At 37.5% G+C, this 25,194-nt stretch overlaps 1 protein-coding gene across 1 annotated transcript in view; it reads left to right on the forward strand.

Moving 5' to 3' along the window:
• The window catches only part of gabrr2.S (gamma-aminobutyric acid (GABA) A receptor, rho 2 S homeolog), a 43,948-nt gene extending 26,082 nt beyond the window's left edge, over positions 1 to 17,866 (forward strand). The window contains exons 3-9 of the mRNA XM_018265445.2: positions 4,985 to 5,052; positions 6,760 to 6,983; positions 10,271 to 10,353; positions 11,243 to 11,383; positions 13,601 to 13,753; positions 14,111 to 14,307; positions 16,693 to 17,866. Of these exons, the coding sequence (XP_018120934.1) occupies positions 4,985 to 5,052; positions 6,760 to 6,983; positions 10,271 to 10,353; positions 11,243 to 11,383; positions 13,601 to 13,753; positions 14,111 to 14,307; positions 16,693 to 17,004 (1,178 nt within the window). The 3' untranslated portion in view covers positions 17,005 to 17,866. The remainder of the gene's footprint in view (positions 1 to 4,984; positions 5,053 to 6,759; positions 6,984 to 10,270; positions 10,354 to 11,242; positions 11,384 to 13,600; positions 13,754 to 14,110; positions 14,308 to 16,692) is intronic.
• Positions 17,867 to 25,194: the final 7,328 nt, after the last annotated feature.

Raw genomic sequence — 25,194 nt, forward strand, 5'->3', positions numbered from 1 at the left:
TAGTTGATATATTTCTTATTTTTGTCCCTGCTGAGCAGAATTTCTGGGTTTCATTACTGGCAGCTGTTTGAATTGATACAATAGTTGCTAATACTCCAGAGATGCTGCTGAGAAATGTATCGACTCAACGTTGCAAAATTGTAACAGTTTAGAGTCTACGGCTGAATTACTGAGCTGCCAGACTGAAACACCAGAGAAAGGAACATTCAACTTTAAACTTAGATTTTGGAAAAACAGTAAAAAATAAATAATGGAAAGTAATTGGAAAAAGTCTTTATTTCTGGGGAACAATCTAAAAACAACTGAATTGAAAAAAGTGTTTGGAAGGTGAACAAACCCTTTAAATAGACATAGAAAGGCATAGTATCCCTTGAAGCTTGCAGCCTATTGCCACAGCCTATTGTCACTTGTCTATATAGAGGGCCACCCCCAAAACCTGCCGCCTTAGGCACAGGATCTCGGGTGTCTTAATATAAATACGCCCCTGTCCTCTCCAAGAGATAACACGGCTCCTACATCAGAAGCAGTTTCTGGAAACCACAGATATTTTGTATGTACAATACTGTAGCAGGTGCTGAGGAAGGCATCCACCTTCTAATTAAATCTGACAAGGACAGTGTTTGCATGCAGTGCTTCCTTTAATGAGGACTGAGAGAAAAACAAATTGTTTGTTACATAATATTTCCACACACACTCCCTCTCTCATACACATACTGTACATTCACTCTCTCACACACTCTCTCTCTCTCTCTCTCTCTCTCTCACACACACACATTCCCTCTCTCACACACACTTCATAATAGAGGATATTTTCTTGCCATATGTAAAAAAATGGACCAGAAAAATGGTGTAAAGTCAGTGAAATGTATTATGCATTTAATATTGCTGGGACCACAAAAAGTTGTATAACATATGGAAATACTTAAAATGAGGGTATGTAAAATGGAGGCTTCACTGTATGTATCTAGTTGTAACTATAACTCTAGAGGGAATAACATTGTACAAACCTCTGGCTAGTAATTTTGTTAAGAAAGTAGAAAATACCAAATGTTGTCCTGGCAAACAAGGAGTTTGTGTCACTAATAGAATGACAATGCTATACATGTGCAACAGTCCCAAACGTGTGCTCTCATGAGTTATGTCATCCGTTGACTCAACGTGCACACTAGGAGCTGTAGTAAAACAACCACTGGATCACATTTGACATTATCACTTTTAATCTAATTATAGTTTTTCATAGTAATGAGTAAGCAAGAATACTAGTAAGAAGTCTGTCATCTTTCAGGAGTTTTTTCTATTTTTTACATTATGTAACGGCTACATCAGACCTTCTGTGCCTGAGGAAAACAAGTTGATACTGGGATACAAGAACAAAAGATCCAAATATCCTGATGTGCTATCCTATCCTGCTGTGCTTAGATTGTGGGTCTGTGTTGCTTCAAGTGTGCTCAAATCTATCTGAATTCTCATATAAACAAGCCAAGCAGAATATTAGGAGATGACATGCTTTACAGTAATAAGATAGACCATTAGTACAATTGTGTTTCAGCTCCAGTGATTTTGCTGCAAGAGAAAAATGACCCTATTATTAATACCGATGATTTTGTTAGCTACATAAAAGTAAATTGCATCAAAGTCAGAGAAAAGGCTGTGTTACACTAAATAAAGGAATTCTTTGGATTTCCTATGCATTACATTTATAGTTTGTGTTGGCATGCAAACACAGGAACATGTGTATTAAGGAAAAATAAGTACTGCCAGAATGATTTTTCTCAGCTGATTCAACACTGTGGGTGCTGTTCATAAAGTATATTTATCATTACAACTTGGTCACCCAACATCATTATCATCCATTTAAGAAAGCTTTAATATTTTCCACTGAAATCAGAGGAAAGCAAAGTCCTGTTTGAGGTAGAAAATGTAATTATAAATGACTTGGAGGAGCAGATTATCCCTAGATAGTAAACCATCAATGATGTCCACTGTCACTTAAACAATAGTACTTTCTGTAGATATCAGAATTTTAGATTTAAGCCATAAGTGGTTATTATCAAAGAACAAAGATTATAGAATATGACACTAGTACAGAATTGCTGTGTTGTAGAAGAAGCTCAAGGTTAAAGGCCATTCTGTTATTAGAATGTAGAATGTTTGCACAGAACAAGGAATACATCTGTTGTCTCATGTCACAAGTATTGTGCAAGGACAAGAAAGACACATATAGTTTCAGAAACTACAGCATAAATACCATTGTGGACACTGTGCTGACACAGTAGTTGCAACTTATTTGGCTATTGTACTGAGACTGTGAGTCTGTCCCTAAGATGGAAATAGTGACACAGTTATGCTAAAACAAGAATGATGATTGGATGCCTCTAGATCAGCCCCATGGAAGAAGAAATGGTTAAATAGTCATCTATTGTATTGCTTATTGTCCCCCAACGTTCTCACGAGCTTTCAGGACGTGTGAGCTATTATTTAATACTCTGTATTGTAATACTCTGTATTAACGTATACCTCAAATAAAGCTGTCTGGTTAATTTCCTGAGAGAATCTGTTTGGTTCAAGTCAGGCCCAGGGGGAACTTCGGGGCCAGGCTCAATTTGAGTAAGTATTTATTCAAATCCAAGAGTAAATAATAATTAGCAGTGGCATGACTAGTCTTGGCCTCGGTGCACCCCCCACTCCAGACTTGTGTTCCCCATCCTCCAGACACAGGCGCTGGAAAATTCCCCTGCCCTGCTGCCCACAGAATGCCTTATCGCAACTCCTGGGGGGCACCCCATTGTAGTTATGTCACTGCTAATGGAATGTGACTTGGTCTGAGCTGGTAGAATATGTGTAGAAAGCATCATAATGTAACAATTCCAGAGACCTTGTAGTTTTATAACTAAGAGAAGCATTTTGTACCAGTTATCAGTTCCGTAACTACAGTAGGTTTTACTGGGCAAAAATGTTGAAGTGGTGCAAAAATGTTGGTTAATTGACCTGTTTTACCAAGAAACAAAAAATTGCTCATTAATTAGGGCCATGGGCCACATAGCTACTAAACTGCCTAAAACATGGCATCAACACTGCCAGCAAAGCTGGGGGGTTGGAAATATGTTTGGGAAAGAAATCAGGAGCTTTTTAAGACCACGCAGTGTGTCATAGAAAAAGAAATAATCCCATAGTGACCAAACCTTATACAGAGTACTCCCTACTCTAATTATCTGGAGCTCCCATGGGCAGTTCCTGGATCAAGGGGTATACCATGAGGTGTATAATAGATGCAACTTATATAACCTGTTGTCATCAGTAAATGTATTCAAAAAATATATAAACCATATTCAAAATATTTATCCGTAATTTAAACATTCAAATGGTTAAATGGCAAATAATTAGTGAGGTCCTTTGGCTGCAAAGTATCAAATGTCTCTGTCCCAAATGCCTCAACTCAAATGATTTGGAACTTGTTGGATGACTACACAGTTCACTACACAGCGATGTAAATAAAAGTTTAATGTTACACATCTTTGAACACAGCCATAGTATATTCTTTATGTGCTCTTTTGATGTGATGTATTGTTTCTTTAAATATCATAATGATCTTATCAATACAGGTATGGGACTTGTTATTAGAATGCTCAGGACCTGGGGTTTTCCTGATAATGGATCTTTCTGTAATTTGGACTTTCATACCTCAAGTCTACTAGAAAATCATGTAAACATGAAATAAACCCAATGGGCTGGTTTTGCTTCCAATAAGGATTAATTATATCTTAGTTTGGATCAAGTACAAGGTACTGTTTTATTATTACAGAGAAAAACAAAATCATTTTTTAAGATTTGGATTATTTGATTATAATGGAGTCTAAGGGAGACATCCTTTTTGTAATTCTGAACTTTCTGGATAACGGGTTTCCAGATAACGGATCACATACCCAGGGCCGGAACTAGGGGTAGGCAGAAGAGGCAGCTGCCTATGGCGCAACGATTGGGAGGTGCTGTGCAGCTACCTCTTTTACCTACCCCTAGTCCGGACCTGGCACTAGACTTGTGCTGGTGAATGGTGCTGGCGCCCGTGCCCACAAGAACGCTGCTGCACGCATGCACATAAGCAACAACAGCTCTTGAAAGTGACTGTGTGGGGGGAGCCTTTGGGTGCGAGTGGATCAGTAGCCAGGGGAGGGAGAGGAGCAGATGTAGCCTCCGAAGCCGTAGAGAGTGAGGCCCTGGCACTTGAGAGCATTCACAGATGCGCACAAGAACGCTGCTGATGCGAGTGCGCAAAAGACGGGGATGGGGGGCGAGCTGACCGCCTGGGCTGCCTTGGGCCCCCAGCCAACAAGGCCTGCCTCTGCACATAACTGTATATGATTAGGGGCATCTAAACATTTAAGACATTTATGGATATCTGCCACTAATATTAAATGTTTTTCCCTTATGTAAATGATAAATGCCCCTTCAAATAATTAGTTAGCCCTCTTACAAGCAGACAGTTTATTGTAAACTAAATATTGTTATTGTAAAGTAAATTTTAATCCCCCTATTCAAATGTAAATTCAAATGTGAGATTTATCACATCTCAATCATGGAAACTGTCCTAATTCAAATATTCACCATATAAAACCTGCCGAGTTTGTGTACAAGTCTGGTGAGCCATTTGGAGGTGTTACTAGCCTTCCTGACATTGAAATTTTTTTGGGGGGAGAAAAACTCGATTCGTAAGAATCAAATCCGATTCGAATTTTTGGGTCGGAAATTTAAAAATTCACATGAATTTGAAATTTCACCTTTAATAAATGGGCCTTCCCATAAGTCTCTGCGAGGTATTAGATAGGGGATCAATCCCAGGCTGAACTAGTTTCACATAGTGATTTGCTTGAAGGCCCACGCAAAAATAAAGTGTATCATTTAAGATCGTATTTATAGTGATGCTGTATACTGAGAGTAGACCTATAGTTTCGGTTGTCAATGAGACATCTACGTTTCTTTGTTGCAGGTCCTGCAATTCCTGTGGGTGCTGATGTACAGGTTGAAAGCTTGGACAGTATTTCTGAAGTTGATATGGTATGTTTTATCTGCATTTTTATAACCCTTTAATCATAAAGTTATTATGTAAATGATATTGTTATACAATGTATTTTAGGTGGCAGTTACAGTGGAGTGATTCCAGTTATTATGTAAAGAACTGATGATAAATATGTAGTCAAAGACACAGTTATCACTATATATAATTGCTCCTGTGCTGTTTAAATCTATATGCTACTTCTTAGGGGGTATTTTATGGTATGGAACACACTTAAATGGCCCTTAGACTTTCCAGCACAATTGTACTTGCATCATAGGAATACCTACGCTGGCAAAACACACTCCAAACTATTTATTTATGCCAAAATGTAGGTAGTTAACCCTGCAATAGAAGCTTAGTTCAGCTATCCCCACTCACAACTACATACAGTAGTACTACACAGTAAAAATAGATTACTACCCCACTTCCATTCCAGCTCTTTGTAAAGAGGTTTTACACACAGGATTGAGGTGACAAGAAAGCTTGCGGCAAGTAATACTTTAAAGGGACAGTTCAGTGTAAAAATAAAAACTGGGTAAATAGATAGGTTGTGCAAAATAAAAAATGTTTCTAATATAGTTAATTAGCCAAAAATGTAATGTATAAAGGCTGGAGTGACTGGATGTCTATCATAATAGCCAGAACACTACTTCCTGCTTTTCAGCTCTCCAACTTCAAGTTAGTCAGCGACTTGAAGGGGGGCCACATGAGACATAACTGTTCAGTGAGTTTGCAATTGATCCGTAGCATGAGGATCAGATTCAAAAACAGTTATGACCCATATGGTCGAGTCACTGATTGGTTACTGCCTGGTAACCAATCATTAGAAACCAAGAAAGCTGCAAAGCAGGAAGTAGTGTTCTGGCTATTATGTTGCACATCCAGTCACTCCAGCCTATAGATTACATTTTTGGTTAACTAACTATGTTAGAATCATTTTTTATTTTGCTTAGCCTATCTATTTACCCAGTTTTTAGAAAGAGTCATTTCAAGTCTCCATAATACCAGTTGTCTTATGCATGATTTTGGGCTTTATCAGAGCAACCATATAAATAGAGGCCCGAATTTTCATACATGCACATCTGCTTAGAAAGAAATGGCTCCAATTCATTGTCCCCTTCCCCTTTGGTTTGGGATTTTTCTTATAGTTTACTTTTATAACATGCACTCGTGCTCCCCAAATTTAAGTAAGGTGATTTGAAAGTTAACAATACATGTCCATTTTGGCCATTTTACTATTTAAACCTCCAGGGTGGAAAGAGATATAATATATTTAAATAAGCTGGGTTGTGAAATAGATAGATGATATTATGTGACTTCTAGAAACATCCATTATTTAAAGTATTAACAGGCATAACTATATCTCATGTTTCTCCCTTCTAGCTCTTCTACAGCTTTCTTTGCAGTTTTTTTTTCTGTTGACATATCCATAGAGACAAGTCTTACTATGTTTAAGCATGTATAAAAATAGATCAGGGTATGATTAGGAGACACACATATACTATTTTTAGATACTATTTTGTAGCCACTCGAATAAGATTTTTTTTTTTTTTATGACATTCAAATGAAATGTTTTCAGGCAGGTTTTATTAAAATAGTCACACTGAAGGTCAAGAAAGCCTTAAGGTAATGTTAAAACAACATGAAGTGAATGTGAGATAGCACTGGGAAAATGGTGTTTGAATATGAATTTGTACTTTATTTAGGATTTTACCATGACATTATATCTGAGGCACTACTGGAAGGATGAAAGATTGTCATTCCCCAGCAGCACCAACAAAAGCATGACTTTTGACAGCAGGCTTGTAAAGAAGATATGGGTACCTGATGTTTTCTTTGTTCACTCCAAAAGATCCTTTATTCATGACACAACTACAGATAATATCATGCTCCGAGTATATCCAGATGGACATGTCTTGTACAGCATGAGGTATGTTTTTGCTTTTTACATTTTTTTTAAAATAAGCCTGAAACTTAGAGGCCCATTTATTAGCAGTCTTGTTTTAGTGGTTTTAGAGTTTTTAAAACCACAAGTAAACAATATCTCTCTAAATTCCAAATATAAAAAGCATTAACAAAAATTAAAATACAAAAGCCTTGAAAACATCAAAATTAATCAAGTTTTACTAGTGTAAAAAATTTTGAAAACTTCTAAAAATCTGAATTGGCCTATTAAAAATGGCCTAATAGGACAAGTGCAGTTCACACCGACCTCAACAAATTTCACTTGGAGGGGTTTTGTATTAGAGTTTTTCGTGGTTTATACATTTTATAAATCTCAAATTTTGTAGAGTTTTAGAGAAATAAAAAAACACAAATTCGATTAGAGAAAAAAAAAATCCAGATGTTAGTAAATAGGTCCCAAAGCATAACAGCCATTAGTGTTAATGAATATAAATGCAAGTTCCTGTTTAAAGGAACAGTACCACCAAAAATGAAAGACTTTTAAAGGAATGACAATATAATGTAGTGTTGCCCTGCACTGGTAGAAATGGAGTGTTTGCTTCAGAAATCCAACTATAGTTTATATAAACAAGCTGCTCTGCAGCCACGGGGGCAGCCATTCAAGCACAGGACACAGAGTAGATAACAGATAAGTTCTAAAGAATTCCGTTGTATACTACAGAGCTTAACTGTTATCTGCTGTGTATCCTGTGCCTTTTCTCCTTTTTTAACTATGAATGGCTGCCCCCATAGCTACCCAGCATCTTGTTTATAAAAACAATTGTAGTGTTTCTGAAGCAAATACACCAGTTGCACAAGCGCAGGGCAACCGTAGTTTATATTTTCGTTACTTTAAATGCTTTCAATTTTTAGTGTTACTGTTCCGTTAAACTTTAAACAAGCATATATTATGATTTTACAATTGTATATGTTTCAGTCTTGATGTTTTGTCCTGCTTTGATTATGATTAAATGGGTGGTACACCTTTAAAGGGGACATATCACCCAAAAAAATTATTCAAAATCCTATTTTATCACATTAGTCAAGCAAAATGAACTTTAATTACACTATATAAATTATTTGAATCTCGCTTCCTTCAGTCTGGGAATTCATAATTATAGCAAACAGGCAGGAGGCATTTTGTGTACACTGTTATTAAGACAAGCCTTGCATCATCTCAGAATCTTGTTTGTGCACCAGAATTGGGGACCTGATGTCCATCCCCATGTCCTTGCTTCACAAATAAATAATGAAGAGAACAGGGGAATGGGGGGAGAGCAGTGACATCCAGGAAGTGCTGAATGGAAAGTGAAAGTAACTGTCTGCCCAGCCTCTATGCCTAGGCATAGAGGCGTGGCAGACAATATTTGATTGACAGATGAGATTTTTAAATGAGCTTACAACAGCTATGAATGCTTTAATAAAAATAGAAATTGCATTTTATGTTTAATTTGAAAAGGACTTTTATTATACAGATTTTTGTGTCTGGGTGACAGGTACACTTTAAGATAACTGTTAGCATGTTATAGAATGGCCAGTTTCTAGCAATTTTTCTTTTAGCATTTTTTTTTAGTTTTTGAATGATTTGCCTAACTTTCAAATGGGGATCAGTGTCAGGTAGCCCATAAACTGTTGATCTATGAGGCTACAATTTTATTGTTACTTTTTGTTACTTATCTTTCTATTCAGTCCTCTTATTCATATTCATTCACACCGCTACTTGGCTCCTAGGGTCAATTGGATAGTTATCTGCTGAAAAGCAGCTAAACTAGGAGCTAAAAAAATGTTTTTTTAATTTAAAGGGGACCTGTCATTCAGATTTAAACCTGTAATATAAAAGTCATTTTCACAAATTAAATATGAAACCCTAATTCTTTTTTCATCCATACCTGTTATTTAAAAAATCTCAGCTGTCAATCATACATTGCCTAGCCGCCTCTTTGCCTAAGGCTTTCACTTCATTCTGCACTTTGTAGATGTCACTGCACGCTTCACATTCCCCCTCCATCCTCATGGTCTATAATTGTGTAGCCTGTGCATTGGCATTGACATCAAGTCCCCTTTCTCTTACATAAACCCAGATTTTGGGATGAATGCAAAGCTTTCCTTAACAAACAGAGTCTACAAAATAGTACCAGCCTGTTTGCTGTGATTGTCAATTTTAACTATGATAGAAAAGGATTTGGAATTATTTCTTAAATTAAACATGAAATCCAATTTCTATTTTTTATTAATGCGTTCATAGATGTTGTAAACTCATTTAAAAATCTCAGCTGTCAATCAAATATTGGCTGCCATTCCTCTATGCCTTAGGTATAGAGGTGGGGCAGACAATCACTTTAAATTTCTTATCATTACTTTCTAGATGTCACTGCTCTCACCCACATTCTCTTCACCGTTTTATTGTGTAGCCAGTGCATGGGGATGGACATCGGGTCCCCCATTCTGGTGCACAAACAAGATTCTGAGATGATGTAAGGCTTGTCTTAATAACAGTGTCCACAAAATGGCTGCCTCCTGCTTGCTGTAATTATGAGTTATGAATATAATTATGAATTCCCAGACTGAAGGAAACAAGATTCAAATAATTTATATTGTGTAATTAAAGTTCATTCTGCTTGACTAATGTGATAAAATAGGATTTTGAATAATTTTTTTGGGTGACAGGTCCCCTTTAAGATAACATGTACCTTTAATGGTGAAAATGCCCTTAAATATATTTTCATATAGATTGTAGTCTAATAAATGTAATTGGCTTTGTTTTTGGATTTCATACATAGGGAAACTATCATATTATTCACCTGCAGGTTAAACTGGGAAGAAGGCCATTTATTCATATAAATACATTTGTGTAATGGCTACAATACATGACCAAGGTTACTAACATAGTACTGTAGTGAGTTACTCTAAAACATAATTATATAGAGCGTGTGCCTTTCTTTGGCTTCCTATCAGAATATGTTATAGAGTTGCATTTCTACCCTTAAGCCTTGAAAGAGGCTCCTGTCTGCTGAGCCTTTAGGCCACATGCTGCCTTCAGGAGCTGTCTACATGTGAACCCAGCATGTGCCATTGCTACTCACACTGCTAAAAACAGCCACAGGCAAATTTCAGAACAAGTTCAAAATCTACAGCTTCTGTCATGAAGGATCCCTGACAAAAGAGCAGATGAATAGTGGCAGATGCAAATATGTCATCTATATTTCAGCTGAAATGGTCAAACATAATCATTGCTTTCCACATGGTTCAGTTGTATAACTCTTTTTTTTCCAGAATTACAGTGACAGCAATGTGCAACATGGATTTTAGCCGATTTCCTCTGGATACTCAGACGTGCTCCTTGGAGCTGGAAAGCTGTAAGCATTCTCTTATTTTTTTGGTGTCATTTTATAAAACTATATGATTTTGCCATCATAATATGCTTAATGAGCATCTCTTTTATCAGCACTGTAATGCTTAAATTTATTTTGGAAATACAGTATTTTTCAGAAGCCTAAAGATTCTGGCATGCACTTTTTTTTGGAATTTCTCTCTCTCATATTAGTCAGATATGAAAGAAATACCCAGACAACCCAGTCGAGTAAAACTTTAAATTTGTAAACATTTCCCTGTTCAAAGAGCAGGAGGGATGAATTATATGAAAATAAAAGAATATAGGGGGGAAAAAAAGTAATGTAAGAGAAAATAAAAAAGCATACAAAAAGCTGCCAAAAAGAACTACATATAAGAGAGTTTAAAGTGGTTACATAAAAAGAGAGGCATAACAAAATGGGAATAGATACATATGATGGACATTAATACAGGGTACATAAAAAGAGCCCACAAGAAATTGAAATAGCTGACATAATAGGAAGATGAAAATTAGGGATGCAACGAAACTATTATTTTGGATTCGGGCAAACCCCCAAATCCTTCGCGGAAGAGTCGGCCAAATACCAAACTGAATCCAAACCCTCATTTGCATATGGGATGGGAGAACATTTTTTACTTCCTTGATTTGTGACAAAAAGTCACGTGATTTCCCTTCCACCCCTTATTGCAAATTAGGATTCAGTTCAGCCGGGCAGAAGGATTGAGCTGAATTTTGAATCCTGCTGAAAGAGGCCGAATCCCAAACCGAATCCTGGATTCGGTGCATACCTTAATGAAAATGCAGAATCATAAGGAACTGGGTATCAGAGAGTACTAAGCAAAACGTAAGCAAAGAGACAACATTTTCTGATTCTGTCTTCTCTTCCTTTCCAGATGCTTATACCGATGAAGATTTGATGCTGTACTGGAAAAAAGGAAATGAATCTTTAAAAACTGATGAAAAGATTTCCCTGTCTCAGTTTTTGATTCAGAAGTTTCACACTACATCTCGACTTGCTTTCTACAGCAGCACTGGTACCATTGTTAAATTCATTTACTTTCCTCATTCCCTAGCTTTGGGAATTGGTTTCCAGAACTGAACCATGCAACTTTCTAGCCACCTATTGTGTAGAAAGGAAATATTTGGCATAATCGCACCAAACATTGGGGCAAGAAAAGCTGCAAGATTCATTAGTGGGCTACACATAATTTACAAGAAAACAAAAGCTTAATAAAGAACTAGGCTAGGAATGCTGAAAGGTTTGGTTTCTGTATCAGCCAAAGGACACTGCAGCCTTTTATCAGTAAGATCTGTAAATCTGAAGAAGCCCCCCAGTAGCTCCCCATCTTCTTTTCTGCTTATTCACAGCACATGCTCTGGGCTTAGGGACCCATTTGCAATTTCCAAAACCAGTGCAGTTTACATTAGAATGTAATAATCATCCCTGTAGCATCAGCTTCTAAGACATGTGAACCTCATTTTCTTCTTGATTTATTGTGACAACCCCTAAGCTTAGCTTCTCAACAGCTGCTCAAAGCCCACTGAGCATGTGCGTGTCAGAGACACTCCTAACAAAATCCAAGATTGTAATCCCCTGTACAACTTTGAGGGCCTTCATCATTATTGTTATAGAGATTACGAAACTTTAGGATGATGCAGTGAGTTCAATATTTTATCAATTGTATTTTTACCCATATTTGTTTTTAGGGTTTAGTTCCCCCTTTGGGTTTTAGGATTCAGTTCTTCTTTAATCCGAGCTATCCCCCAAAAAGCACAACAGTCACTAAACAAATATTGTGATTACACAACAATGCAGATTATCAATTCAATGTGCTTCATGCGATATTTGCCCACCCACTGGAAACTGTTATGGATGGTTTCATCCTTGTTTAATTAGACACAGTGGTAATGATTAATGATTTTTATATCCAACTTGGTTATCAAAACTATGCCTACAGTGTACTGTCTTACAATGCTGTTGCTTTAATGGTTTGTCCCATCTACTGTTATAATGCTGGGGCTACAAGTTACAGGGTAATGTTTACTATGGTATACAAATGGTTGCCTGAGGTGAGCAACTAGACAGCATCCGGATAACAGCTGAACAGAACAGTATTTGGTGTTGCCCTGACAGGGACAATTGCATTAAGTGCAATGCATGCATCTTGTGTCTTGCTAGGCATAAAAAAAAAGTCTAAATCAATTTGTTTTTAACTCCCACAATGCCCCATTTTTCCTCATGTCCTTTCTAGTGAGTGTAATTCATTCCGATGTATCTGGACAATGCATATTGTTGCTTTAGGGATATGTCAATCAGCCTTTGCCAAACCAGCAGTTTATTTTATAGTGTCAAACCTCAAGCACCAAAATGCCTTCTTTTGAAGGAACAGATTTACTCTGAGGCAAAGAATCAGGGTAAAAACTATTGTTATATATAAGCATTCTAAGTTTTAATTTTTGCCTCATCCCAGCTATGTAATATATACATGTATGGGACCTCTTATCTGCAAACCCAATATCCAGAAAGCTTTAAATGACATTATAATCATTTCCCACAGGGTTCATTTTAAGCAAATAATTAAAAAAGTTTTTTTTTATATATATTCCTTTTTCGCTGCAATAATAAAACAGTGAATTGCGTCATGTACAAAGCTGCATGCATCCATTTTGGTGGCCAAAAATTCTGTTGGATTTATGTCATGTTTGAATATTTATTAAGAAGTATTAAACTATGGTGATCCAAATTATGACAAACCACCATATCTTGAAATACCCAGGTCCGAAGCATCCCAGTTAATCAACCACATACCTTTACGTTCTTAGTATTAATCATTTAACACAAATGCACCGGTGCTTCACACATTAAGCTGCAGCAACACGGTAAAGCTACACAAATTGTATTTAAAGCATGTATAAATCGTGCGAGTTCACCAAAGCTAACAGTCTAAAATGGTAAATATAGTTAGTCATTGTCTTCTATGAGCTTCTGTTTAAGCAGTTACTTCTTTTATCAACAATTACTAAGCTAAACTGCTGGAACTTGTCACTTAGTTTGCGAGGAGCAGCTCAGCACAGAATGGCTGCATGGGGACATCAGTATACTACTGCCTCTTTATTTGGTCTCTTCATCTAGTATATTATATACTATAAAGTTGTGCAAAATATAGCATCAACAGGAAGAGAACTGACACAAATATAAAAGTAAAATATATGTCCCAGTAACATTAATGTGTTATTTTCTTTGCTAACAGGATGGTACAATCGCCTTTACATCAATTTCACATTACGGCGTCACATCTTTTTCTATCTGCTGCAAACTTATTTTCCAGCAACCTTGATGGTCATGTTGTCTTGGGTGTCATTCTGGATAGACCGCAGAGCTGTTCCAGCAAGAGTCTCTCTGGGTATGATGTCCTCTTTAATATGTGCAATGAGCAATTTACTAATTCCTTATATTTGTAAAGTATACTATAAATTGCAATTTATCATTTCTGGGTTGCAAACTGACTTTGCACAATGCATATCATCATTTAAAACTGAGCGAATGGACATGTAACTTTTGAGTCATTGCAGAGGTGAGCAATGGTATGAGATGTGATGGTCAACAGAGTGGTGAACTGCCAGTTATTGATGGTACCACTGTCATTCCATGGGCGTTTGGAGATAATTTTGCAATATGACTAACAGACATATTACTTGAACCAGTATGATTTCAATGTGTTCTACATGTTAATCTGAACAAATATGGCCTTTTTACACAGGTATAACCACAGTGTTGACCATGTCTACCATCATAACGGGAGTCAATGCCTCCATGCCCAGAGTCTCATACATCAAAGCCGTGGACATTTACTTGTGGGTTAGTTTTGTGTTTGTCTTCCTATCGGTACTGGAATATGCTGCTGTGAATTATTTGACCACGGTACAAGAGAGGAAAGAAAGGAAAATGCGGGAAAAGGTAACATTTAAATTACCTAATCATTGCTAATCACTAATTATTCATTTACTTCAGTACCCTAATCTGCTACTTTTCATGCCATAGATTTTTTTTTATTACTGATTAAGCTTAGACTTCCATGCAAGTAACTACAACTGTGGGTTCTTCATTTATCCCCCACCTGATTTAAAAATACAGTGTAAATGCCTCGTACTTCATGGTACGCCAAGTTCAGTTTTGTTTGATTCCCCTACCCAGTGACAAATCATGGATAATGGGATTTTACAGAATTTTTTTTTATAAAATAATCTCTATAAATTTTGTTTTCATTTTGATTTTGTTTTGTTTTGCTGAGTGCGAGGAACATTTTCCTTGTAGTCAGGAAAGTGTTTGAATGAATGATTGACACTTTTTATGGAAGCAGATTAATATGTGATCTAACTCCCTCAGTGTCGGACTGGCCCACCGGGATACCAGGAAAACTCCTGGTGGGTCCAGGTGTCTGTGGGCCCTCTTGCTTCTAACCATTTAGTCTATTTCATGGTCATTTCCTATTTCATAGTGGGGAAAAATGCTTAATAATGGAAGAATATAGTAAGTAGATATAAAAGACTAGGAGGATAAAGAGGTTGAGTGAGGAGAGGCAGAATAAGAGTTCGGAAAGTGGGCCCACAGTCTAAGGTTTTCTGGTGGCCCCTGTCATCCCAGTCCGACACTGAACTCCCTTTTTAAAATAAACTATACCCATGAACATTGCAGGTCTATAACAAAGTATGACATAAAGCAGCTCATATGGAAAATATTGTTTTATATAAAAACTTATAATGAAAATGATACTTTTCTAGTAATATGTGCCATTGATTAATCCCTTATAAAATAACTGCCATTTTAAGTACTAAAGGTCACCTACTGGCTCATAGGAAGTGATGTGCTCACACACATACAAATGACACACATACATGATAGATTACATCAATGTGTAACAGGGCCCTTCGTGGCTGGTAGGCTCCTGTCACGTAGATTTTATTAGTATAAGGCCTCTGCCGCAAGAAGGAGACACTCCACAGTTATTGCGATGAACTCAAGCAATTTCTTTTATTGCAGGGCACAGCATGCAGCTCAGACAGGGGCTCGGGTTGCCCACAAGGGTATTCTTCATACAATATCAGTTACTCCACAGTGCTCTCCCCTCTGAAGCCTCCTGGGCCCTTGTCCTATAAGATACACCAACAGGAGTGTCAATAGCTGTCCAAGGGGCTCCCTTATCTAAGGGACTATTACCCCTGATCTCTGTGGTGTCCTCACATACAACGCCTAAGCTTCTCACGTAGACTCTCCTTTGACCTACTCTTGAACACTTACTTCCCTGTCTGGTGTACAATCACCTCAGGGCTCTAACCCCGAACTAATACTCCTTGTTGGGACAACAGGCTGTCTGTGCTCACTAGCCCTCTTTACAGGGGCGATCCTGGCCCCTCCGCCGCCTGAGGCAGCAGCAGTTGCTGCTGCCCCCCTCCCTCAGAAAATCGCTCTTAAAGTACCAGGAGCAGCATTTTTGCTGCCCCTGGTACCTAGTGGGGCGCTGCTGCCTGAGGCGACAGCCTCAACTCGCCTCATTGGCGAAGCACCCCTGCCTCTTGATCTTTCAGTCCTGGAGCAAACGTACTTGCCCCTACTATCCACTGGCTAGCTCGACGGCACCAACCTTCCCCCAGGGGATTGGCCACTTCAGTCTGCTGCTGCTGTTTGTTTTAGGCCAAAATAGGAAGTGCCTCAGCAAGGCACTGTCTTATATAGGCTCACAGGTGGATTAAGCACCACCTGCTGGCTGCACTACAGCATAGCTTAAACTATTTACAGTACATAATAAAAATACATTTTTTATTTTTACCCCTTTACAAGTGTAGACAGAGGTAAGCCTTTACTCTCATACCTCTTCCTGTTATGTATGAACCTGCTTTTTGGTGACACACAAAGCAGAAATATTTACTCATATATACTGTATATGCCAATTATGTATGGGCCATTTATATGATAGCGATGGTTCACTTACAATGATAAATATTGAATTAGTATTATTATGAAAATCTATTGATTATTTGAAAGTATCCAGCTGCACAGAGGCTAAACATACTGCAACTCTCTTACCTGTATTTTCATAAGAATACAAAGTACCATGCCTCCAAAATGTGCAACACCTGACAGATCTAGTAAAGGGTTGTGCTCAGTTAGTCATCAGTGAGACGGAAAGAAGGGCTCATTTGGGGTTATTTGCTAAACCAACTGGACACTGTTGTCTCTGTATATCTGCTAGCATGCCTAATTTAAAATATGTTTTCCTGTATTCTTCATCTGACATTTATCATAAAAGAGAGAATGTATCTCTTTTTTTCTCTTTATTTTCAGTTTCCGTGCACATGTGGAATGTCCCACACAAAAACCATGATGTTGGATGGAATGTATGGGGATTCTGAATCCAACAGCCTGGCTGGTTATACCAAAAACCAGATTATTACAGAAGACATTGAGAAGCAAGGCAAGATGGTTGTGCATTTGGCTATGAGCTCTAATTCCAACACCCCTCGTAAAAAAGGATTTAAAGGACAAGTTGGCTTACGCATAATAGAGAATAACCATGCAATTGACACCTACTCCAGGCTTATTTTCCCTGCATCTTTTATATTTTTTAACTTGATATACTGGTCTGTGTTCTGCTAGATACACCCATAGTTGAACCCTTTCAAGCAAAAAAAAAATGGAGAGCAACTGCAAACCACATGGATATACGGTAGTTTCATTGCCTTTTCCAGTACGATTAATAAAGACTTCAGAGAATAGGCAGACAGTATATATAAACAATATTTATATTACACATTCATACTAAAGTAAAAATGATAGCTACATTGATATTTTTGTAATTTGTACATGATATATTTATATAAATGACATTGGGCAAGAGTATTCATCTTCAAAAACAAAACAAAACTATTTTCTTTTTGAATCCTTTCTCTGAGCACCTGTACAGCATTGTCAGAAATGGCAAATACAAATGTGCTTTCATCTGCACTTCTTGCATATTTCAGACCGAGAAAGTATTAAAAATACATAGCATAAGATGGGTAGCAGTATAGCAATAATATGACACAGACCAAACATCTATCTCAGGCAACATTAGTGGCACTTGTGGAGGAATGAATAATATTCTTACAAGGGAAGCACAGTAAAGCCACTTATGTTGCAGTTTTGATAGGAGTATCAGAAATATTCGTGGCTAATTGAAACACTTGTGTCCAAAAGTTCTTTATCCCCACAGCCTCTGAAGCACAAAAGAGAAGCCGTTGAGAACATGCCATGTTTATATTGAGGGTTAATGTACCATCTTAACAGTACTTTATAGGCTGTTTATTTAATGCTGACATTAGAGGGGTCTCTTTATGTATAGCCATCCAAATTTTAGTCCATCAATTCTGAGTATCTTAAAGTTGCAAATCTGAAGTCCATTAGAACATATACAGTGGGATATTTATCAAATTTCGAACATTTCTCACTATTTTCTTAAAAAAAATTTGATTTTTTTTTACTGCATATATCAATACATTTTCACCAAAAAATCTGGTGTGAGAAATGACTAGATAAAATCATTTAAAAAAAATCGACTTTTTCAGATTATCACCTGAAACCACAAAATCTTCAGATTATTGTATGAAACCCAGCACAGATCAAGATATCTTCCAATTGCAAACCGCACATCTGCCATTGACCTCGGCAGGTTTGAGATGGAGTACATTTTATTCTGACTTTTAACACAAAAAAAAATTGAGTTTTTCCCTTTAAAAGTACGACCAGAAAAAAAACAAGACTTATAAATAACCCTTATAGAGTCAGGAGGATGTTCTATTAATTGGTTATAAATCCACAAAATAGAGCCCATTGTAGTTAGTGGCAAAAGGCAGGTCGTTTTAATTAGTGGCACTTCAAGCGTAGTTACATTAGGGGCTTGGCAATAAATAAAATGTGCGAGATGGTTATAATGAAGCCGTTCGGTATTTGAGCCTCGTTTTGTGAAGTTTGAAAATATTTAAGGCCACAATGATTTAACAATTTATGCGATACTCAACATCCCTTCATGACAGCCAGGAGAACTGATTTACGGAAATTCCTGGAGACAAAGTCTGTGTTCCCCAAAATAGGTTGCATGTATGGGCTGGTAAAAAGGTGCTGGAGCTCTCTTTTACTTCCAGCAGTTCCAGTAAGTCAAGTGGAAGTTGGCCATGCTTGTGTATGGACTATGTCCTTTGATCAGGTGTAAAAAATGGTTTGTGCTGAATGTGACAAATATTTAATTTTATTTAATAATTACAGTATATATATATATACACATATATATATATATATATATTAGAGTTTAATATACATCTCATTATTCTTAGGTGCTGACGTAAACCTTTATATACATGTTTAAGTTGTTACTTCGGGTGCTGATGTTACTCACATAACCACCATGACACTTTTGCACATTCCTTAGAGTACTGGCACATGGGAGATTTGTTGCCTGCTTTTAAATTTACTCTACTGCATGTGACAAGTCTCCTTGAAATGCCTTCTCACTTGCAATAAAGTTAATGCTGCACTTCGTTTTCCATAGTCTTCGTTTTCCAAGTTGCCTCATGAGGAAACAGGCTTTCTTTGGAAAACAAAGACCTATGTATGTTTTTCTACTGGCTTACTTTATTGGCAGTGACCACATGTGCCAGTACCCTTAGGTCTGCTCACTGTCAGGGGCCATGTTTTAATGAAGCTCTTGCAGGACTGTGGGAATCATAAGAGAGTCAAGAAAAAGCTTATTCACCTGTAGAGATGTTCATCCTCTAGTAGCAACATAAATGAAAAATCTTAAATGCATTCAGGACATCAAATGAATAGTGTTTACTGGCCCTTAATGTTTATTTTTATACAATGAAAAAAAAAAAGATACAAGGGTTATAAACTATTAAACTATTATGGAAAATGTTTCAGTGGAAGATAATGAAGATTTAGAATCAACATTAATTTTTGCAAACAATTATTTATGTACATGTGTACAATTGTATTAGTTTGTATATATGTAATATATATTTTATATTTTTTCTGACATAATAATGTAAATGGAAGAAATGTCATAGTTACAGATTTAAAGCTGTACATTATTTATTGTTTAAACTTTACACCTTGTCAGGCGGCCTAGGTGTTATTTGTAATGAGAAATAAATGCACCAATAAAGTCCAAGAAAAATATTTTAATTGTGGTTCTTTATGGTAATTAAAGTGTGATAAATGTAACAATTTATATAGAAAGCAAGAAAACAGACATATATAACATAAATAAGTGTAGCAAGCTACTTCTTATCTCAAAAGAGGGCATGGAGAACTGTTCATGCATTTGACTTTGAAAAATGGGTCATAGTAACTTGGTTATTGCCTTATTTTGGTCTCCACAAAGTTTTTCTTTGTAGGTGAGACTAGAAATGCAGGTAAAAGTCATTAAAATTCTTTTTTATGGGAATTTTTTTAATCAAAAAATCAGTTTTTATGAGAAACCTGACTGTATGCAGTGACATTACCCTTCATTTACTTGCTCTGACAGCTGCTGATATGAATCTCTATGTGGTTGCCGGATGCTCCACAGGAAAACAAACAAAGCTGCTAGAGCTCTGGGAAGTAAGGGGGAGGGCCCCCCCCGGGGGAGGGCCCCCCCCGGGGGAGGGCCCCCCCTGCTGTTTGAAAGTATGATTGTTTCCCTGCAGAGCAGTTAGGGACTGTCTGAAGTTTCCTGTCCACAGCTGTCAGAGCAAGTAAATGAAGGGCAAATTTCATTGCATACAATCAGGTTTCTTATAAAAACGGTACACTTTTTTTAATTAAAGTATTTTGGAGATAGATTTAATTTTCATTAAAGAAAATAAAAATGGGTCAATGCAGGGAAAATACTACAAGTCTAGTCATGAAAACCCTGGGTAAACCCAAACTCAAGCAAAAATAGCAAATATATAAATATATACCAGGTGCGCTGCTGAATCTTAGAACAAATGTGAATACAACGAACAGAACTCACTTTGCACACGTACACATGCACAAGAAAAATAGAACTCAAGGTGCATAAAGACATTAAAGACTATGTTACACATGGTGTTTCTCCACTGGCATAGAAATAATAAGGCTTGATCATATCATGAAAAAGTAAATTTGGGATTTGGCATAATCCAAATCTTGGAAGTTGTGTGTCCCTTCTCACTTTGTGTTTTTTTTGACAGAGCACAACATGTTTATACCAGTTGTTACATACGGTTTACTTATATATAATAAGCATGTATTTACTAAGCTATATACAACAGTGTGTAACAGATCAGTTTCTTAAAGCATTATTTACTGTTCTGCTTAAATTAATAAACAGCCGTAGTCCATTTATATTGCATTTGACATCACCATATATTGTGCTCAAAAGGGCACCTGTTGTCAAAAGAGAAAATTAATATCATACTTACCAGAATTTTCTTTTCCTGGCCATCCTCCCAATCAACATAGAAAACTGATGGGTTTAACTCCTGAACAGAAGAAACAGTTAACTTTTAATCCTATTAAGCCCTCCCCTTCCTGGCTCACAGTAGTCAATTATAAAGCCATATAGGGTGGGTACGTTGACGGGGAGGATGGCCAGGAAAACAAAATTCTGGTAAGTATGATATTAGTTTTCTCTTTTCCTGGCCATCCTCCCATCAACATAGAAAAACTGATGGGTTATACCCAAGCAATCTCGAAAAACTGGGAGGGAGAACAATTCACGCTGACTATTTATTTTGCAGAACATGCAGATAAAAGAATGGATTTGCCAGGGGACCAAGGAAGAAGCTTAGGCAAAAAGTCCAAGTTCGTGGTATCCAAAAGGGTCAGGCGTTATCGTAGTCAAGTTCATGCAAAATGTTCAATAAGGCAGGCAGCAAGGGTCAGAACTTGTGGCAAGCTTTGCAACTTTTCTCAGTCTCCATCCTATCCCTTTTCTTGCTGGGTTCCTCAATGGGGGCAGAAGCACTAGGGATAAAGGAGGGAGGATACACTCAGTGCAGTGTTCTTTTCGAAGCTGTAGATTATAATTACCTAGCTGGCTTGGGAGTGGCTCTTTTAATGGCAGCTGGATCCATGTTCACAATGCAACAACTAGGGTGAAGCAGATCGGCTCCAGCGACTTTTAAATATCCGCATCGTGGGGAAATTACGTAACTGCACCCAACTCCCGCTGAAGCGCAAAGGCACATAAGCCTCACAAGCAGCAAGATACCCCGGTTGAACAGGGTCCCCTCCCAAACAATTCAGTTGTCATACAGGGAGCAGGCTACAGGCAGAGAGAACACCAGCAAAGAACTGTACCCGGTAATCTTAATAATAATAGCCAGCAAGGAATATTCTTCCATGCTGCTCCCAGGCTGAGACAGAAGAAAAAACTACTGTGAGCCAGGAAGGGGGTGGCTTTATAGGATTAAAAGTTAACTGTTTCTTCGGTCCAGGCTGGGAGTAGCAGGAGTTAAACCCATCAGTTTTCTATGTTGACAAGAGGATGGCCAGGAAAAAATATTATCCCCAACCAAAGATGCAGGCTAATAGAGACCTCACTCCAGTTGGGGGTAACAGTAGTTTTTTCTTGCCCCCACCAGCTCTAGGACACTCGCACCGGGAGGTGCATGTGCATAATAGGCAAGTTGCAGCATTTACACATAATGTGCATGCTTGTGCCCCAACATGGCTGCTAAAACCGGAAAACCCTCCCGGTGTGGTTGGCCTAACGCTAGTGGGGGGCAATTTTAAAATAAACTACTGTTACCCCCAAACAGAGTGCGGGCTCTATTAGCCTTCGGTTGGGGATAATATTTTGTGGCAAAAGGTGCCCTTTAACAGATGTAGCGAAATATCCGTGTTACTGAAAGTGAGAGCAAAGGAAGTTCAGAAACATTTCACATTCAGTTCATTAATTTCAGTGCATCTGACATGACTTGCCACTGATCAACCTGTGTATTGCCAAACTGGCCATTATTCTGCTTGTTAAACCATTACATCAAACAGGTACATCTGCTTGTAAGTTAGCAGCTATAGATATTTGCTTTCATTACACAAACTGCACTATAGTACTTGTTACCCTATTTATTTCTGTAAATTAGTACAGTACAGAATACACCCAGTGTTCCTGCTGTGTCACGTGGCACAAATTAGACACTTACCCCCATTAATACTACTCAGGAGCAGTAAACAATGATATCCAATAAAATGGCTGCTTTTAAAGAGATGACCAGTAAATGCTTCCTGCTGATTATTTGCTATGTGTTACTGCTCATGGGCAAACTTAGTGCCTTTTGTTGCATAACCCCCTTAATCTTGAGCATATATGTATAAGTAAATGCATAAATTTATCATGAGATTTTTGTACCGGTAATTATGCCCTTAATCTGATGCTTGAATATTTCTGCCAGTTGACCAAAGGCAAAAACATACACAAACAGGCCTACAAAATATATTACAGATTGTGTCTGATGTACCTTTATGAATAACATTCTACTTTTCCCAAAGTACAAAGGACTTGATGTATTTCTCCTTCATCATCTCCTTGATGTATTTCTCCTACTGGACTGTAAGGGGCAGATTTATTAAGGGTCAAAGTGAAAATTCGAATTTTTTATTTTTTTGGGGGGGGCTCAAAACTCTCAAATTCCAATTGTGAATTATCCAAACTCAATTCGAGCGAACGAGACCGTTGCCAGGGCACCCTATCGCCAGGTGACTTTTCACTCTGTCGAAACAGTCGTTACACAGCAAATTCGCTCAGATGCGAATTTTACTAGACGTTACCTCTTTTGCCAGAGTTTACTTTTCCACCTCAGACCAGGCAAACTGATAAAACGAAGCTACATCTTCCTCAATCTTATGTCTGTGACATCATATCCTGTATGCCGGAAATTCATTAAAGTTGTAAAAAAACACTGGCGACTACCTACTTTTTTAAAGCGGGATTGCCTTCAAAAGTCCGAACTATTAAAGATTTTTGTGTTAACATTTTTTTTCCAGACATTTGAGGGGCATGCCACATTTATTTTAGGATGGGCTCATGTGTAGGGCATAAGAGGATCTCTTTTGACTTTATTTTGCTTCCTTGGACATTTGTAATAAAAAGTGGCCACTTCAAACATTTGCACCAACATCCATTCAACTTTTATTCAAACTGACCTAAACGTTAGAGTACTAACGAAGTATCGCTATGCAGACATGAATGCTAGTGAAACTTCTCTATGACATTCTCGCACAGCCGAAGTAGCGATGGTGGAAATTCGGCAGCGTTCAGCTGCTGAGACGCAACTTCGCATCTTAGTGAATTAGCGTAGTGGTAACAAATTTACACTTGGCGAAGTAGCGCGAAGTGTGTTGAAACGGTCACTGACGAACATTCACCCTCAATGTTCTGGCAACTTATATTCATTTGAACTGTGTATATGCCACAACTATTGCCAGCCAAGTTCCATCCATTTTTATAAAATGTACAAACAGCTGCAGATATTTGTGTCCCTATTTATGAGAAGTGCAATAACTGAATTCTGAATTGGTGCTAAAACTAATGCAAAAATTGTCCTGATTTTTTTGCATAATGCTCTCCTACACTACACTACACCTGCACTCCTTTTCTTTTCAAGATGTTGATAATGAAGAAACCTCGCTTATTTCCATAGATAATGTGAAACCTGATTTGAACAACTAGCATGCTCTGTTTCTCTGCATACAAACTGGAAAATGTAAACTCCCATTGCATCAGGGATTAGAGAGGGGCATATATCAGGATTTAATAAAGAGCCTTAAGTCCAATCGGATATTCACTGGAGTCGAGCAAACCAAATTATATAATGTTGATGAGTATTTAGACTTGTTTAATGAAAACACAACATGCTGTAATTATTGACTTTAGTCAACATTACATAATATATGTGACAATTATTAGCAACCATATTGGCTCCCTGTTCAGGTATGTGAGGAGTGGGTATATACTGTATATCTATGTGGATTGATTTTTTTAACATTATTTATTTATTTTCTCCTGATGAAGGTGGGGGACTGAAACTTAAACAAGAAACACTTTGTGTGATGTTGGACTATTTAAGCCCCGTAGGTGTTTTCAGTATATGTAAATATATATAATAAGCAATCGTAACATCACACAAAATACATATTAATCCTCAGCAAGTTTACCTCAATTTAGTAAACCATAGCAACTAAGCCGTAGTTTTATTTAATTGGTCTGCTAAAGGTAGAACAATTCAATCAATGGTTAGGAGGTTACTGAGTCATTGCACCATTGCAAATTACCCCAGAGGGGGAGAAAGAGTAACAGGGGGATTTTTACATTTTACTTTGATACTGCTGGCGCTGAGTACAGTCCATTGCTTTACTTTTTATTATTATTACCATTAAACTTTTAAGTATAAATATAATATTCATTGTTTTAAAAAACATTTTAGTCACTTGCTGCATTTTATTCTCATTGCCCTATAACAGTCACAAGGAACAAACAACCCTAGTATTTTCTCCCTACAGTGTTTTAGTCATGAAACAATGCTGCCCCCCTCAGGTATGACATAACCAGTGCTTCTTTTTATTGTTAACCTGACCGTTTTACTCATTTTAGATGTATCCCATACATACTGTAAAGCTTACACACTATACAATCATAACAGTCAATACAATATTGTTGATAAAATTGACTCTTTTACTGCCAGACAATCTCAGCCCCCCACCCCACCCCGAGAACAGGCCTCCTGCCTCTCCTGATACTTTCTTGGCCCGCAAAGCAGCAGCTGGAGGAGGGCATATTTTAATGTATGGTGCTTTCTCCCCAGTTGG

This window comes from Xenopus laevis, chromosome 5S (assembly GCF_017654675.1).
Source record: "Xenopus laevis strain J_2021 chromosome 5S, Xenopus_laevis_v10.1, whole genome shotgun sequence".
Classification (NCBI taxonomy): domain Eukaryota; kingdom Metazoa; phylum Chordata; class Amphibia; order Anura; family Pipidae; genus Xenopus; species Xenopus laevis.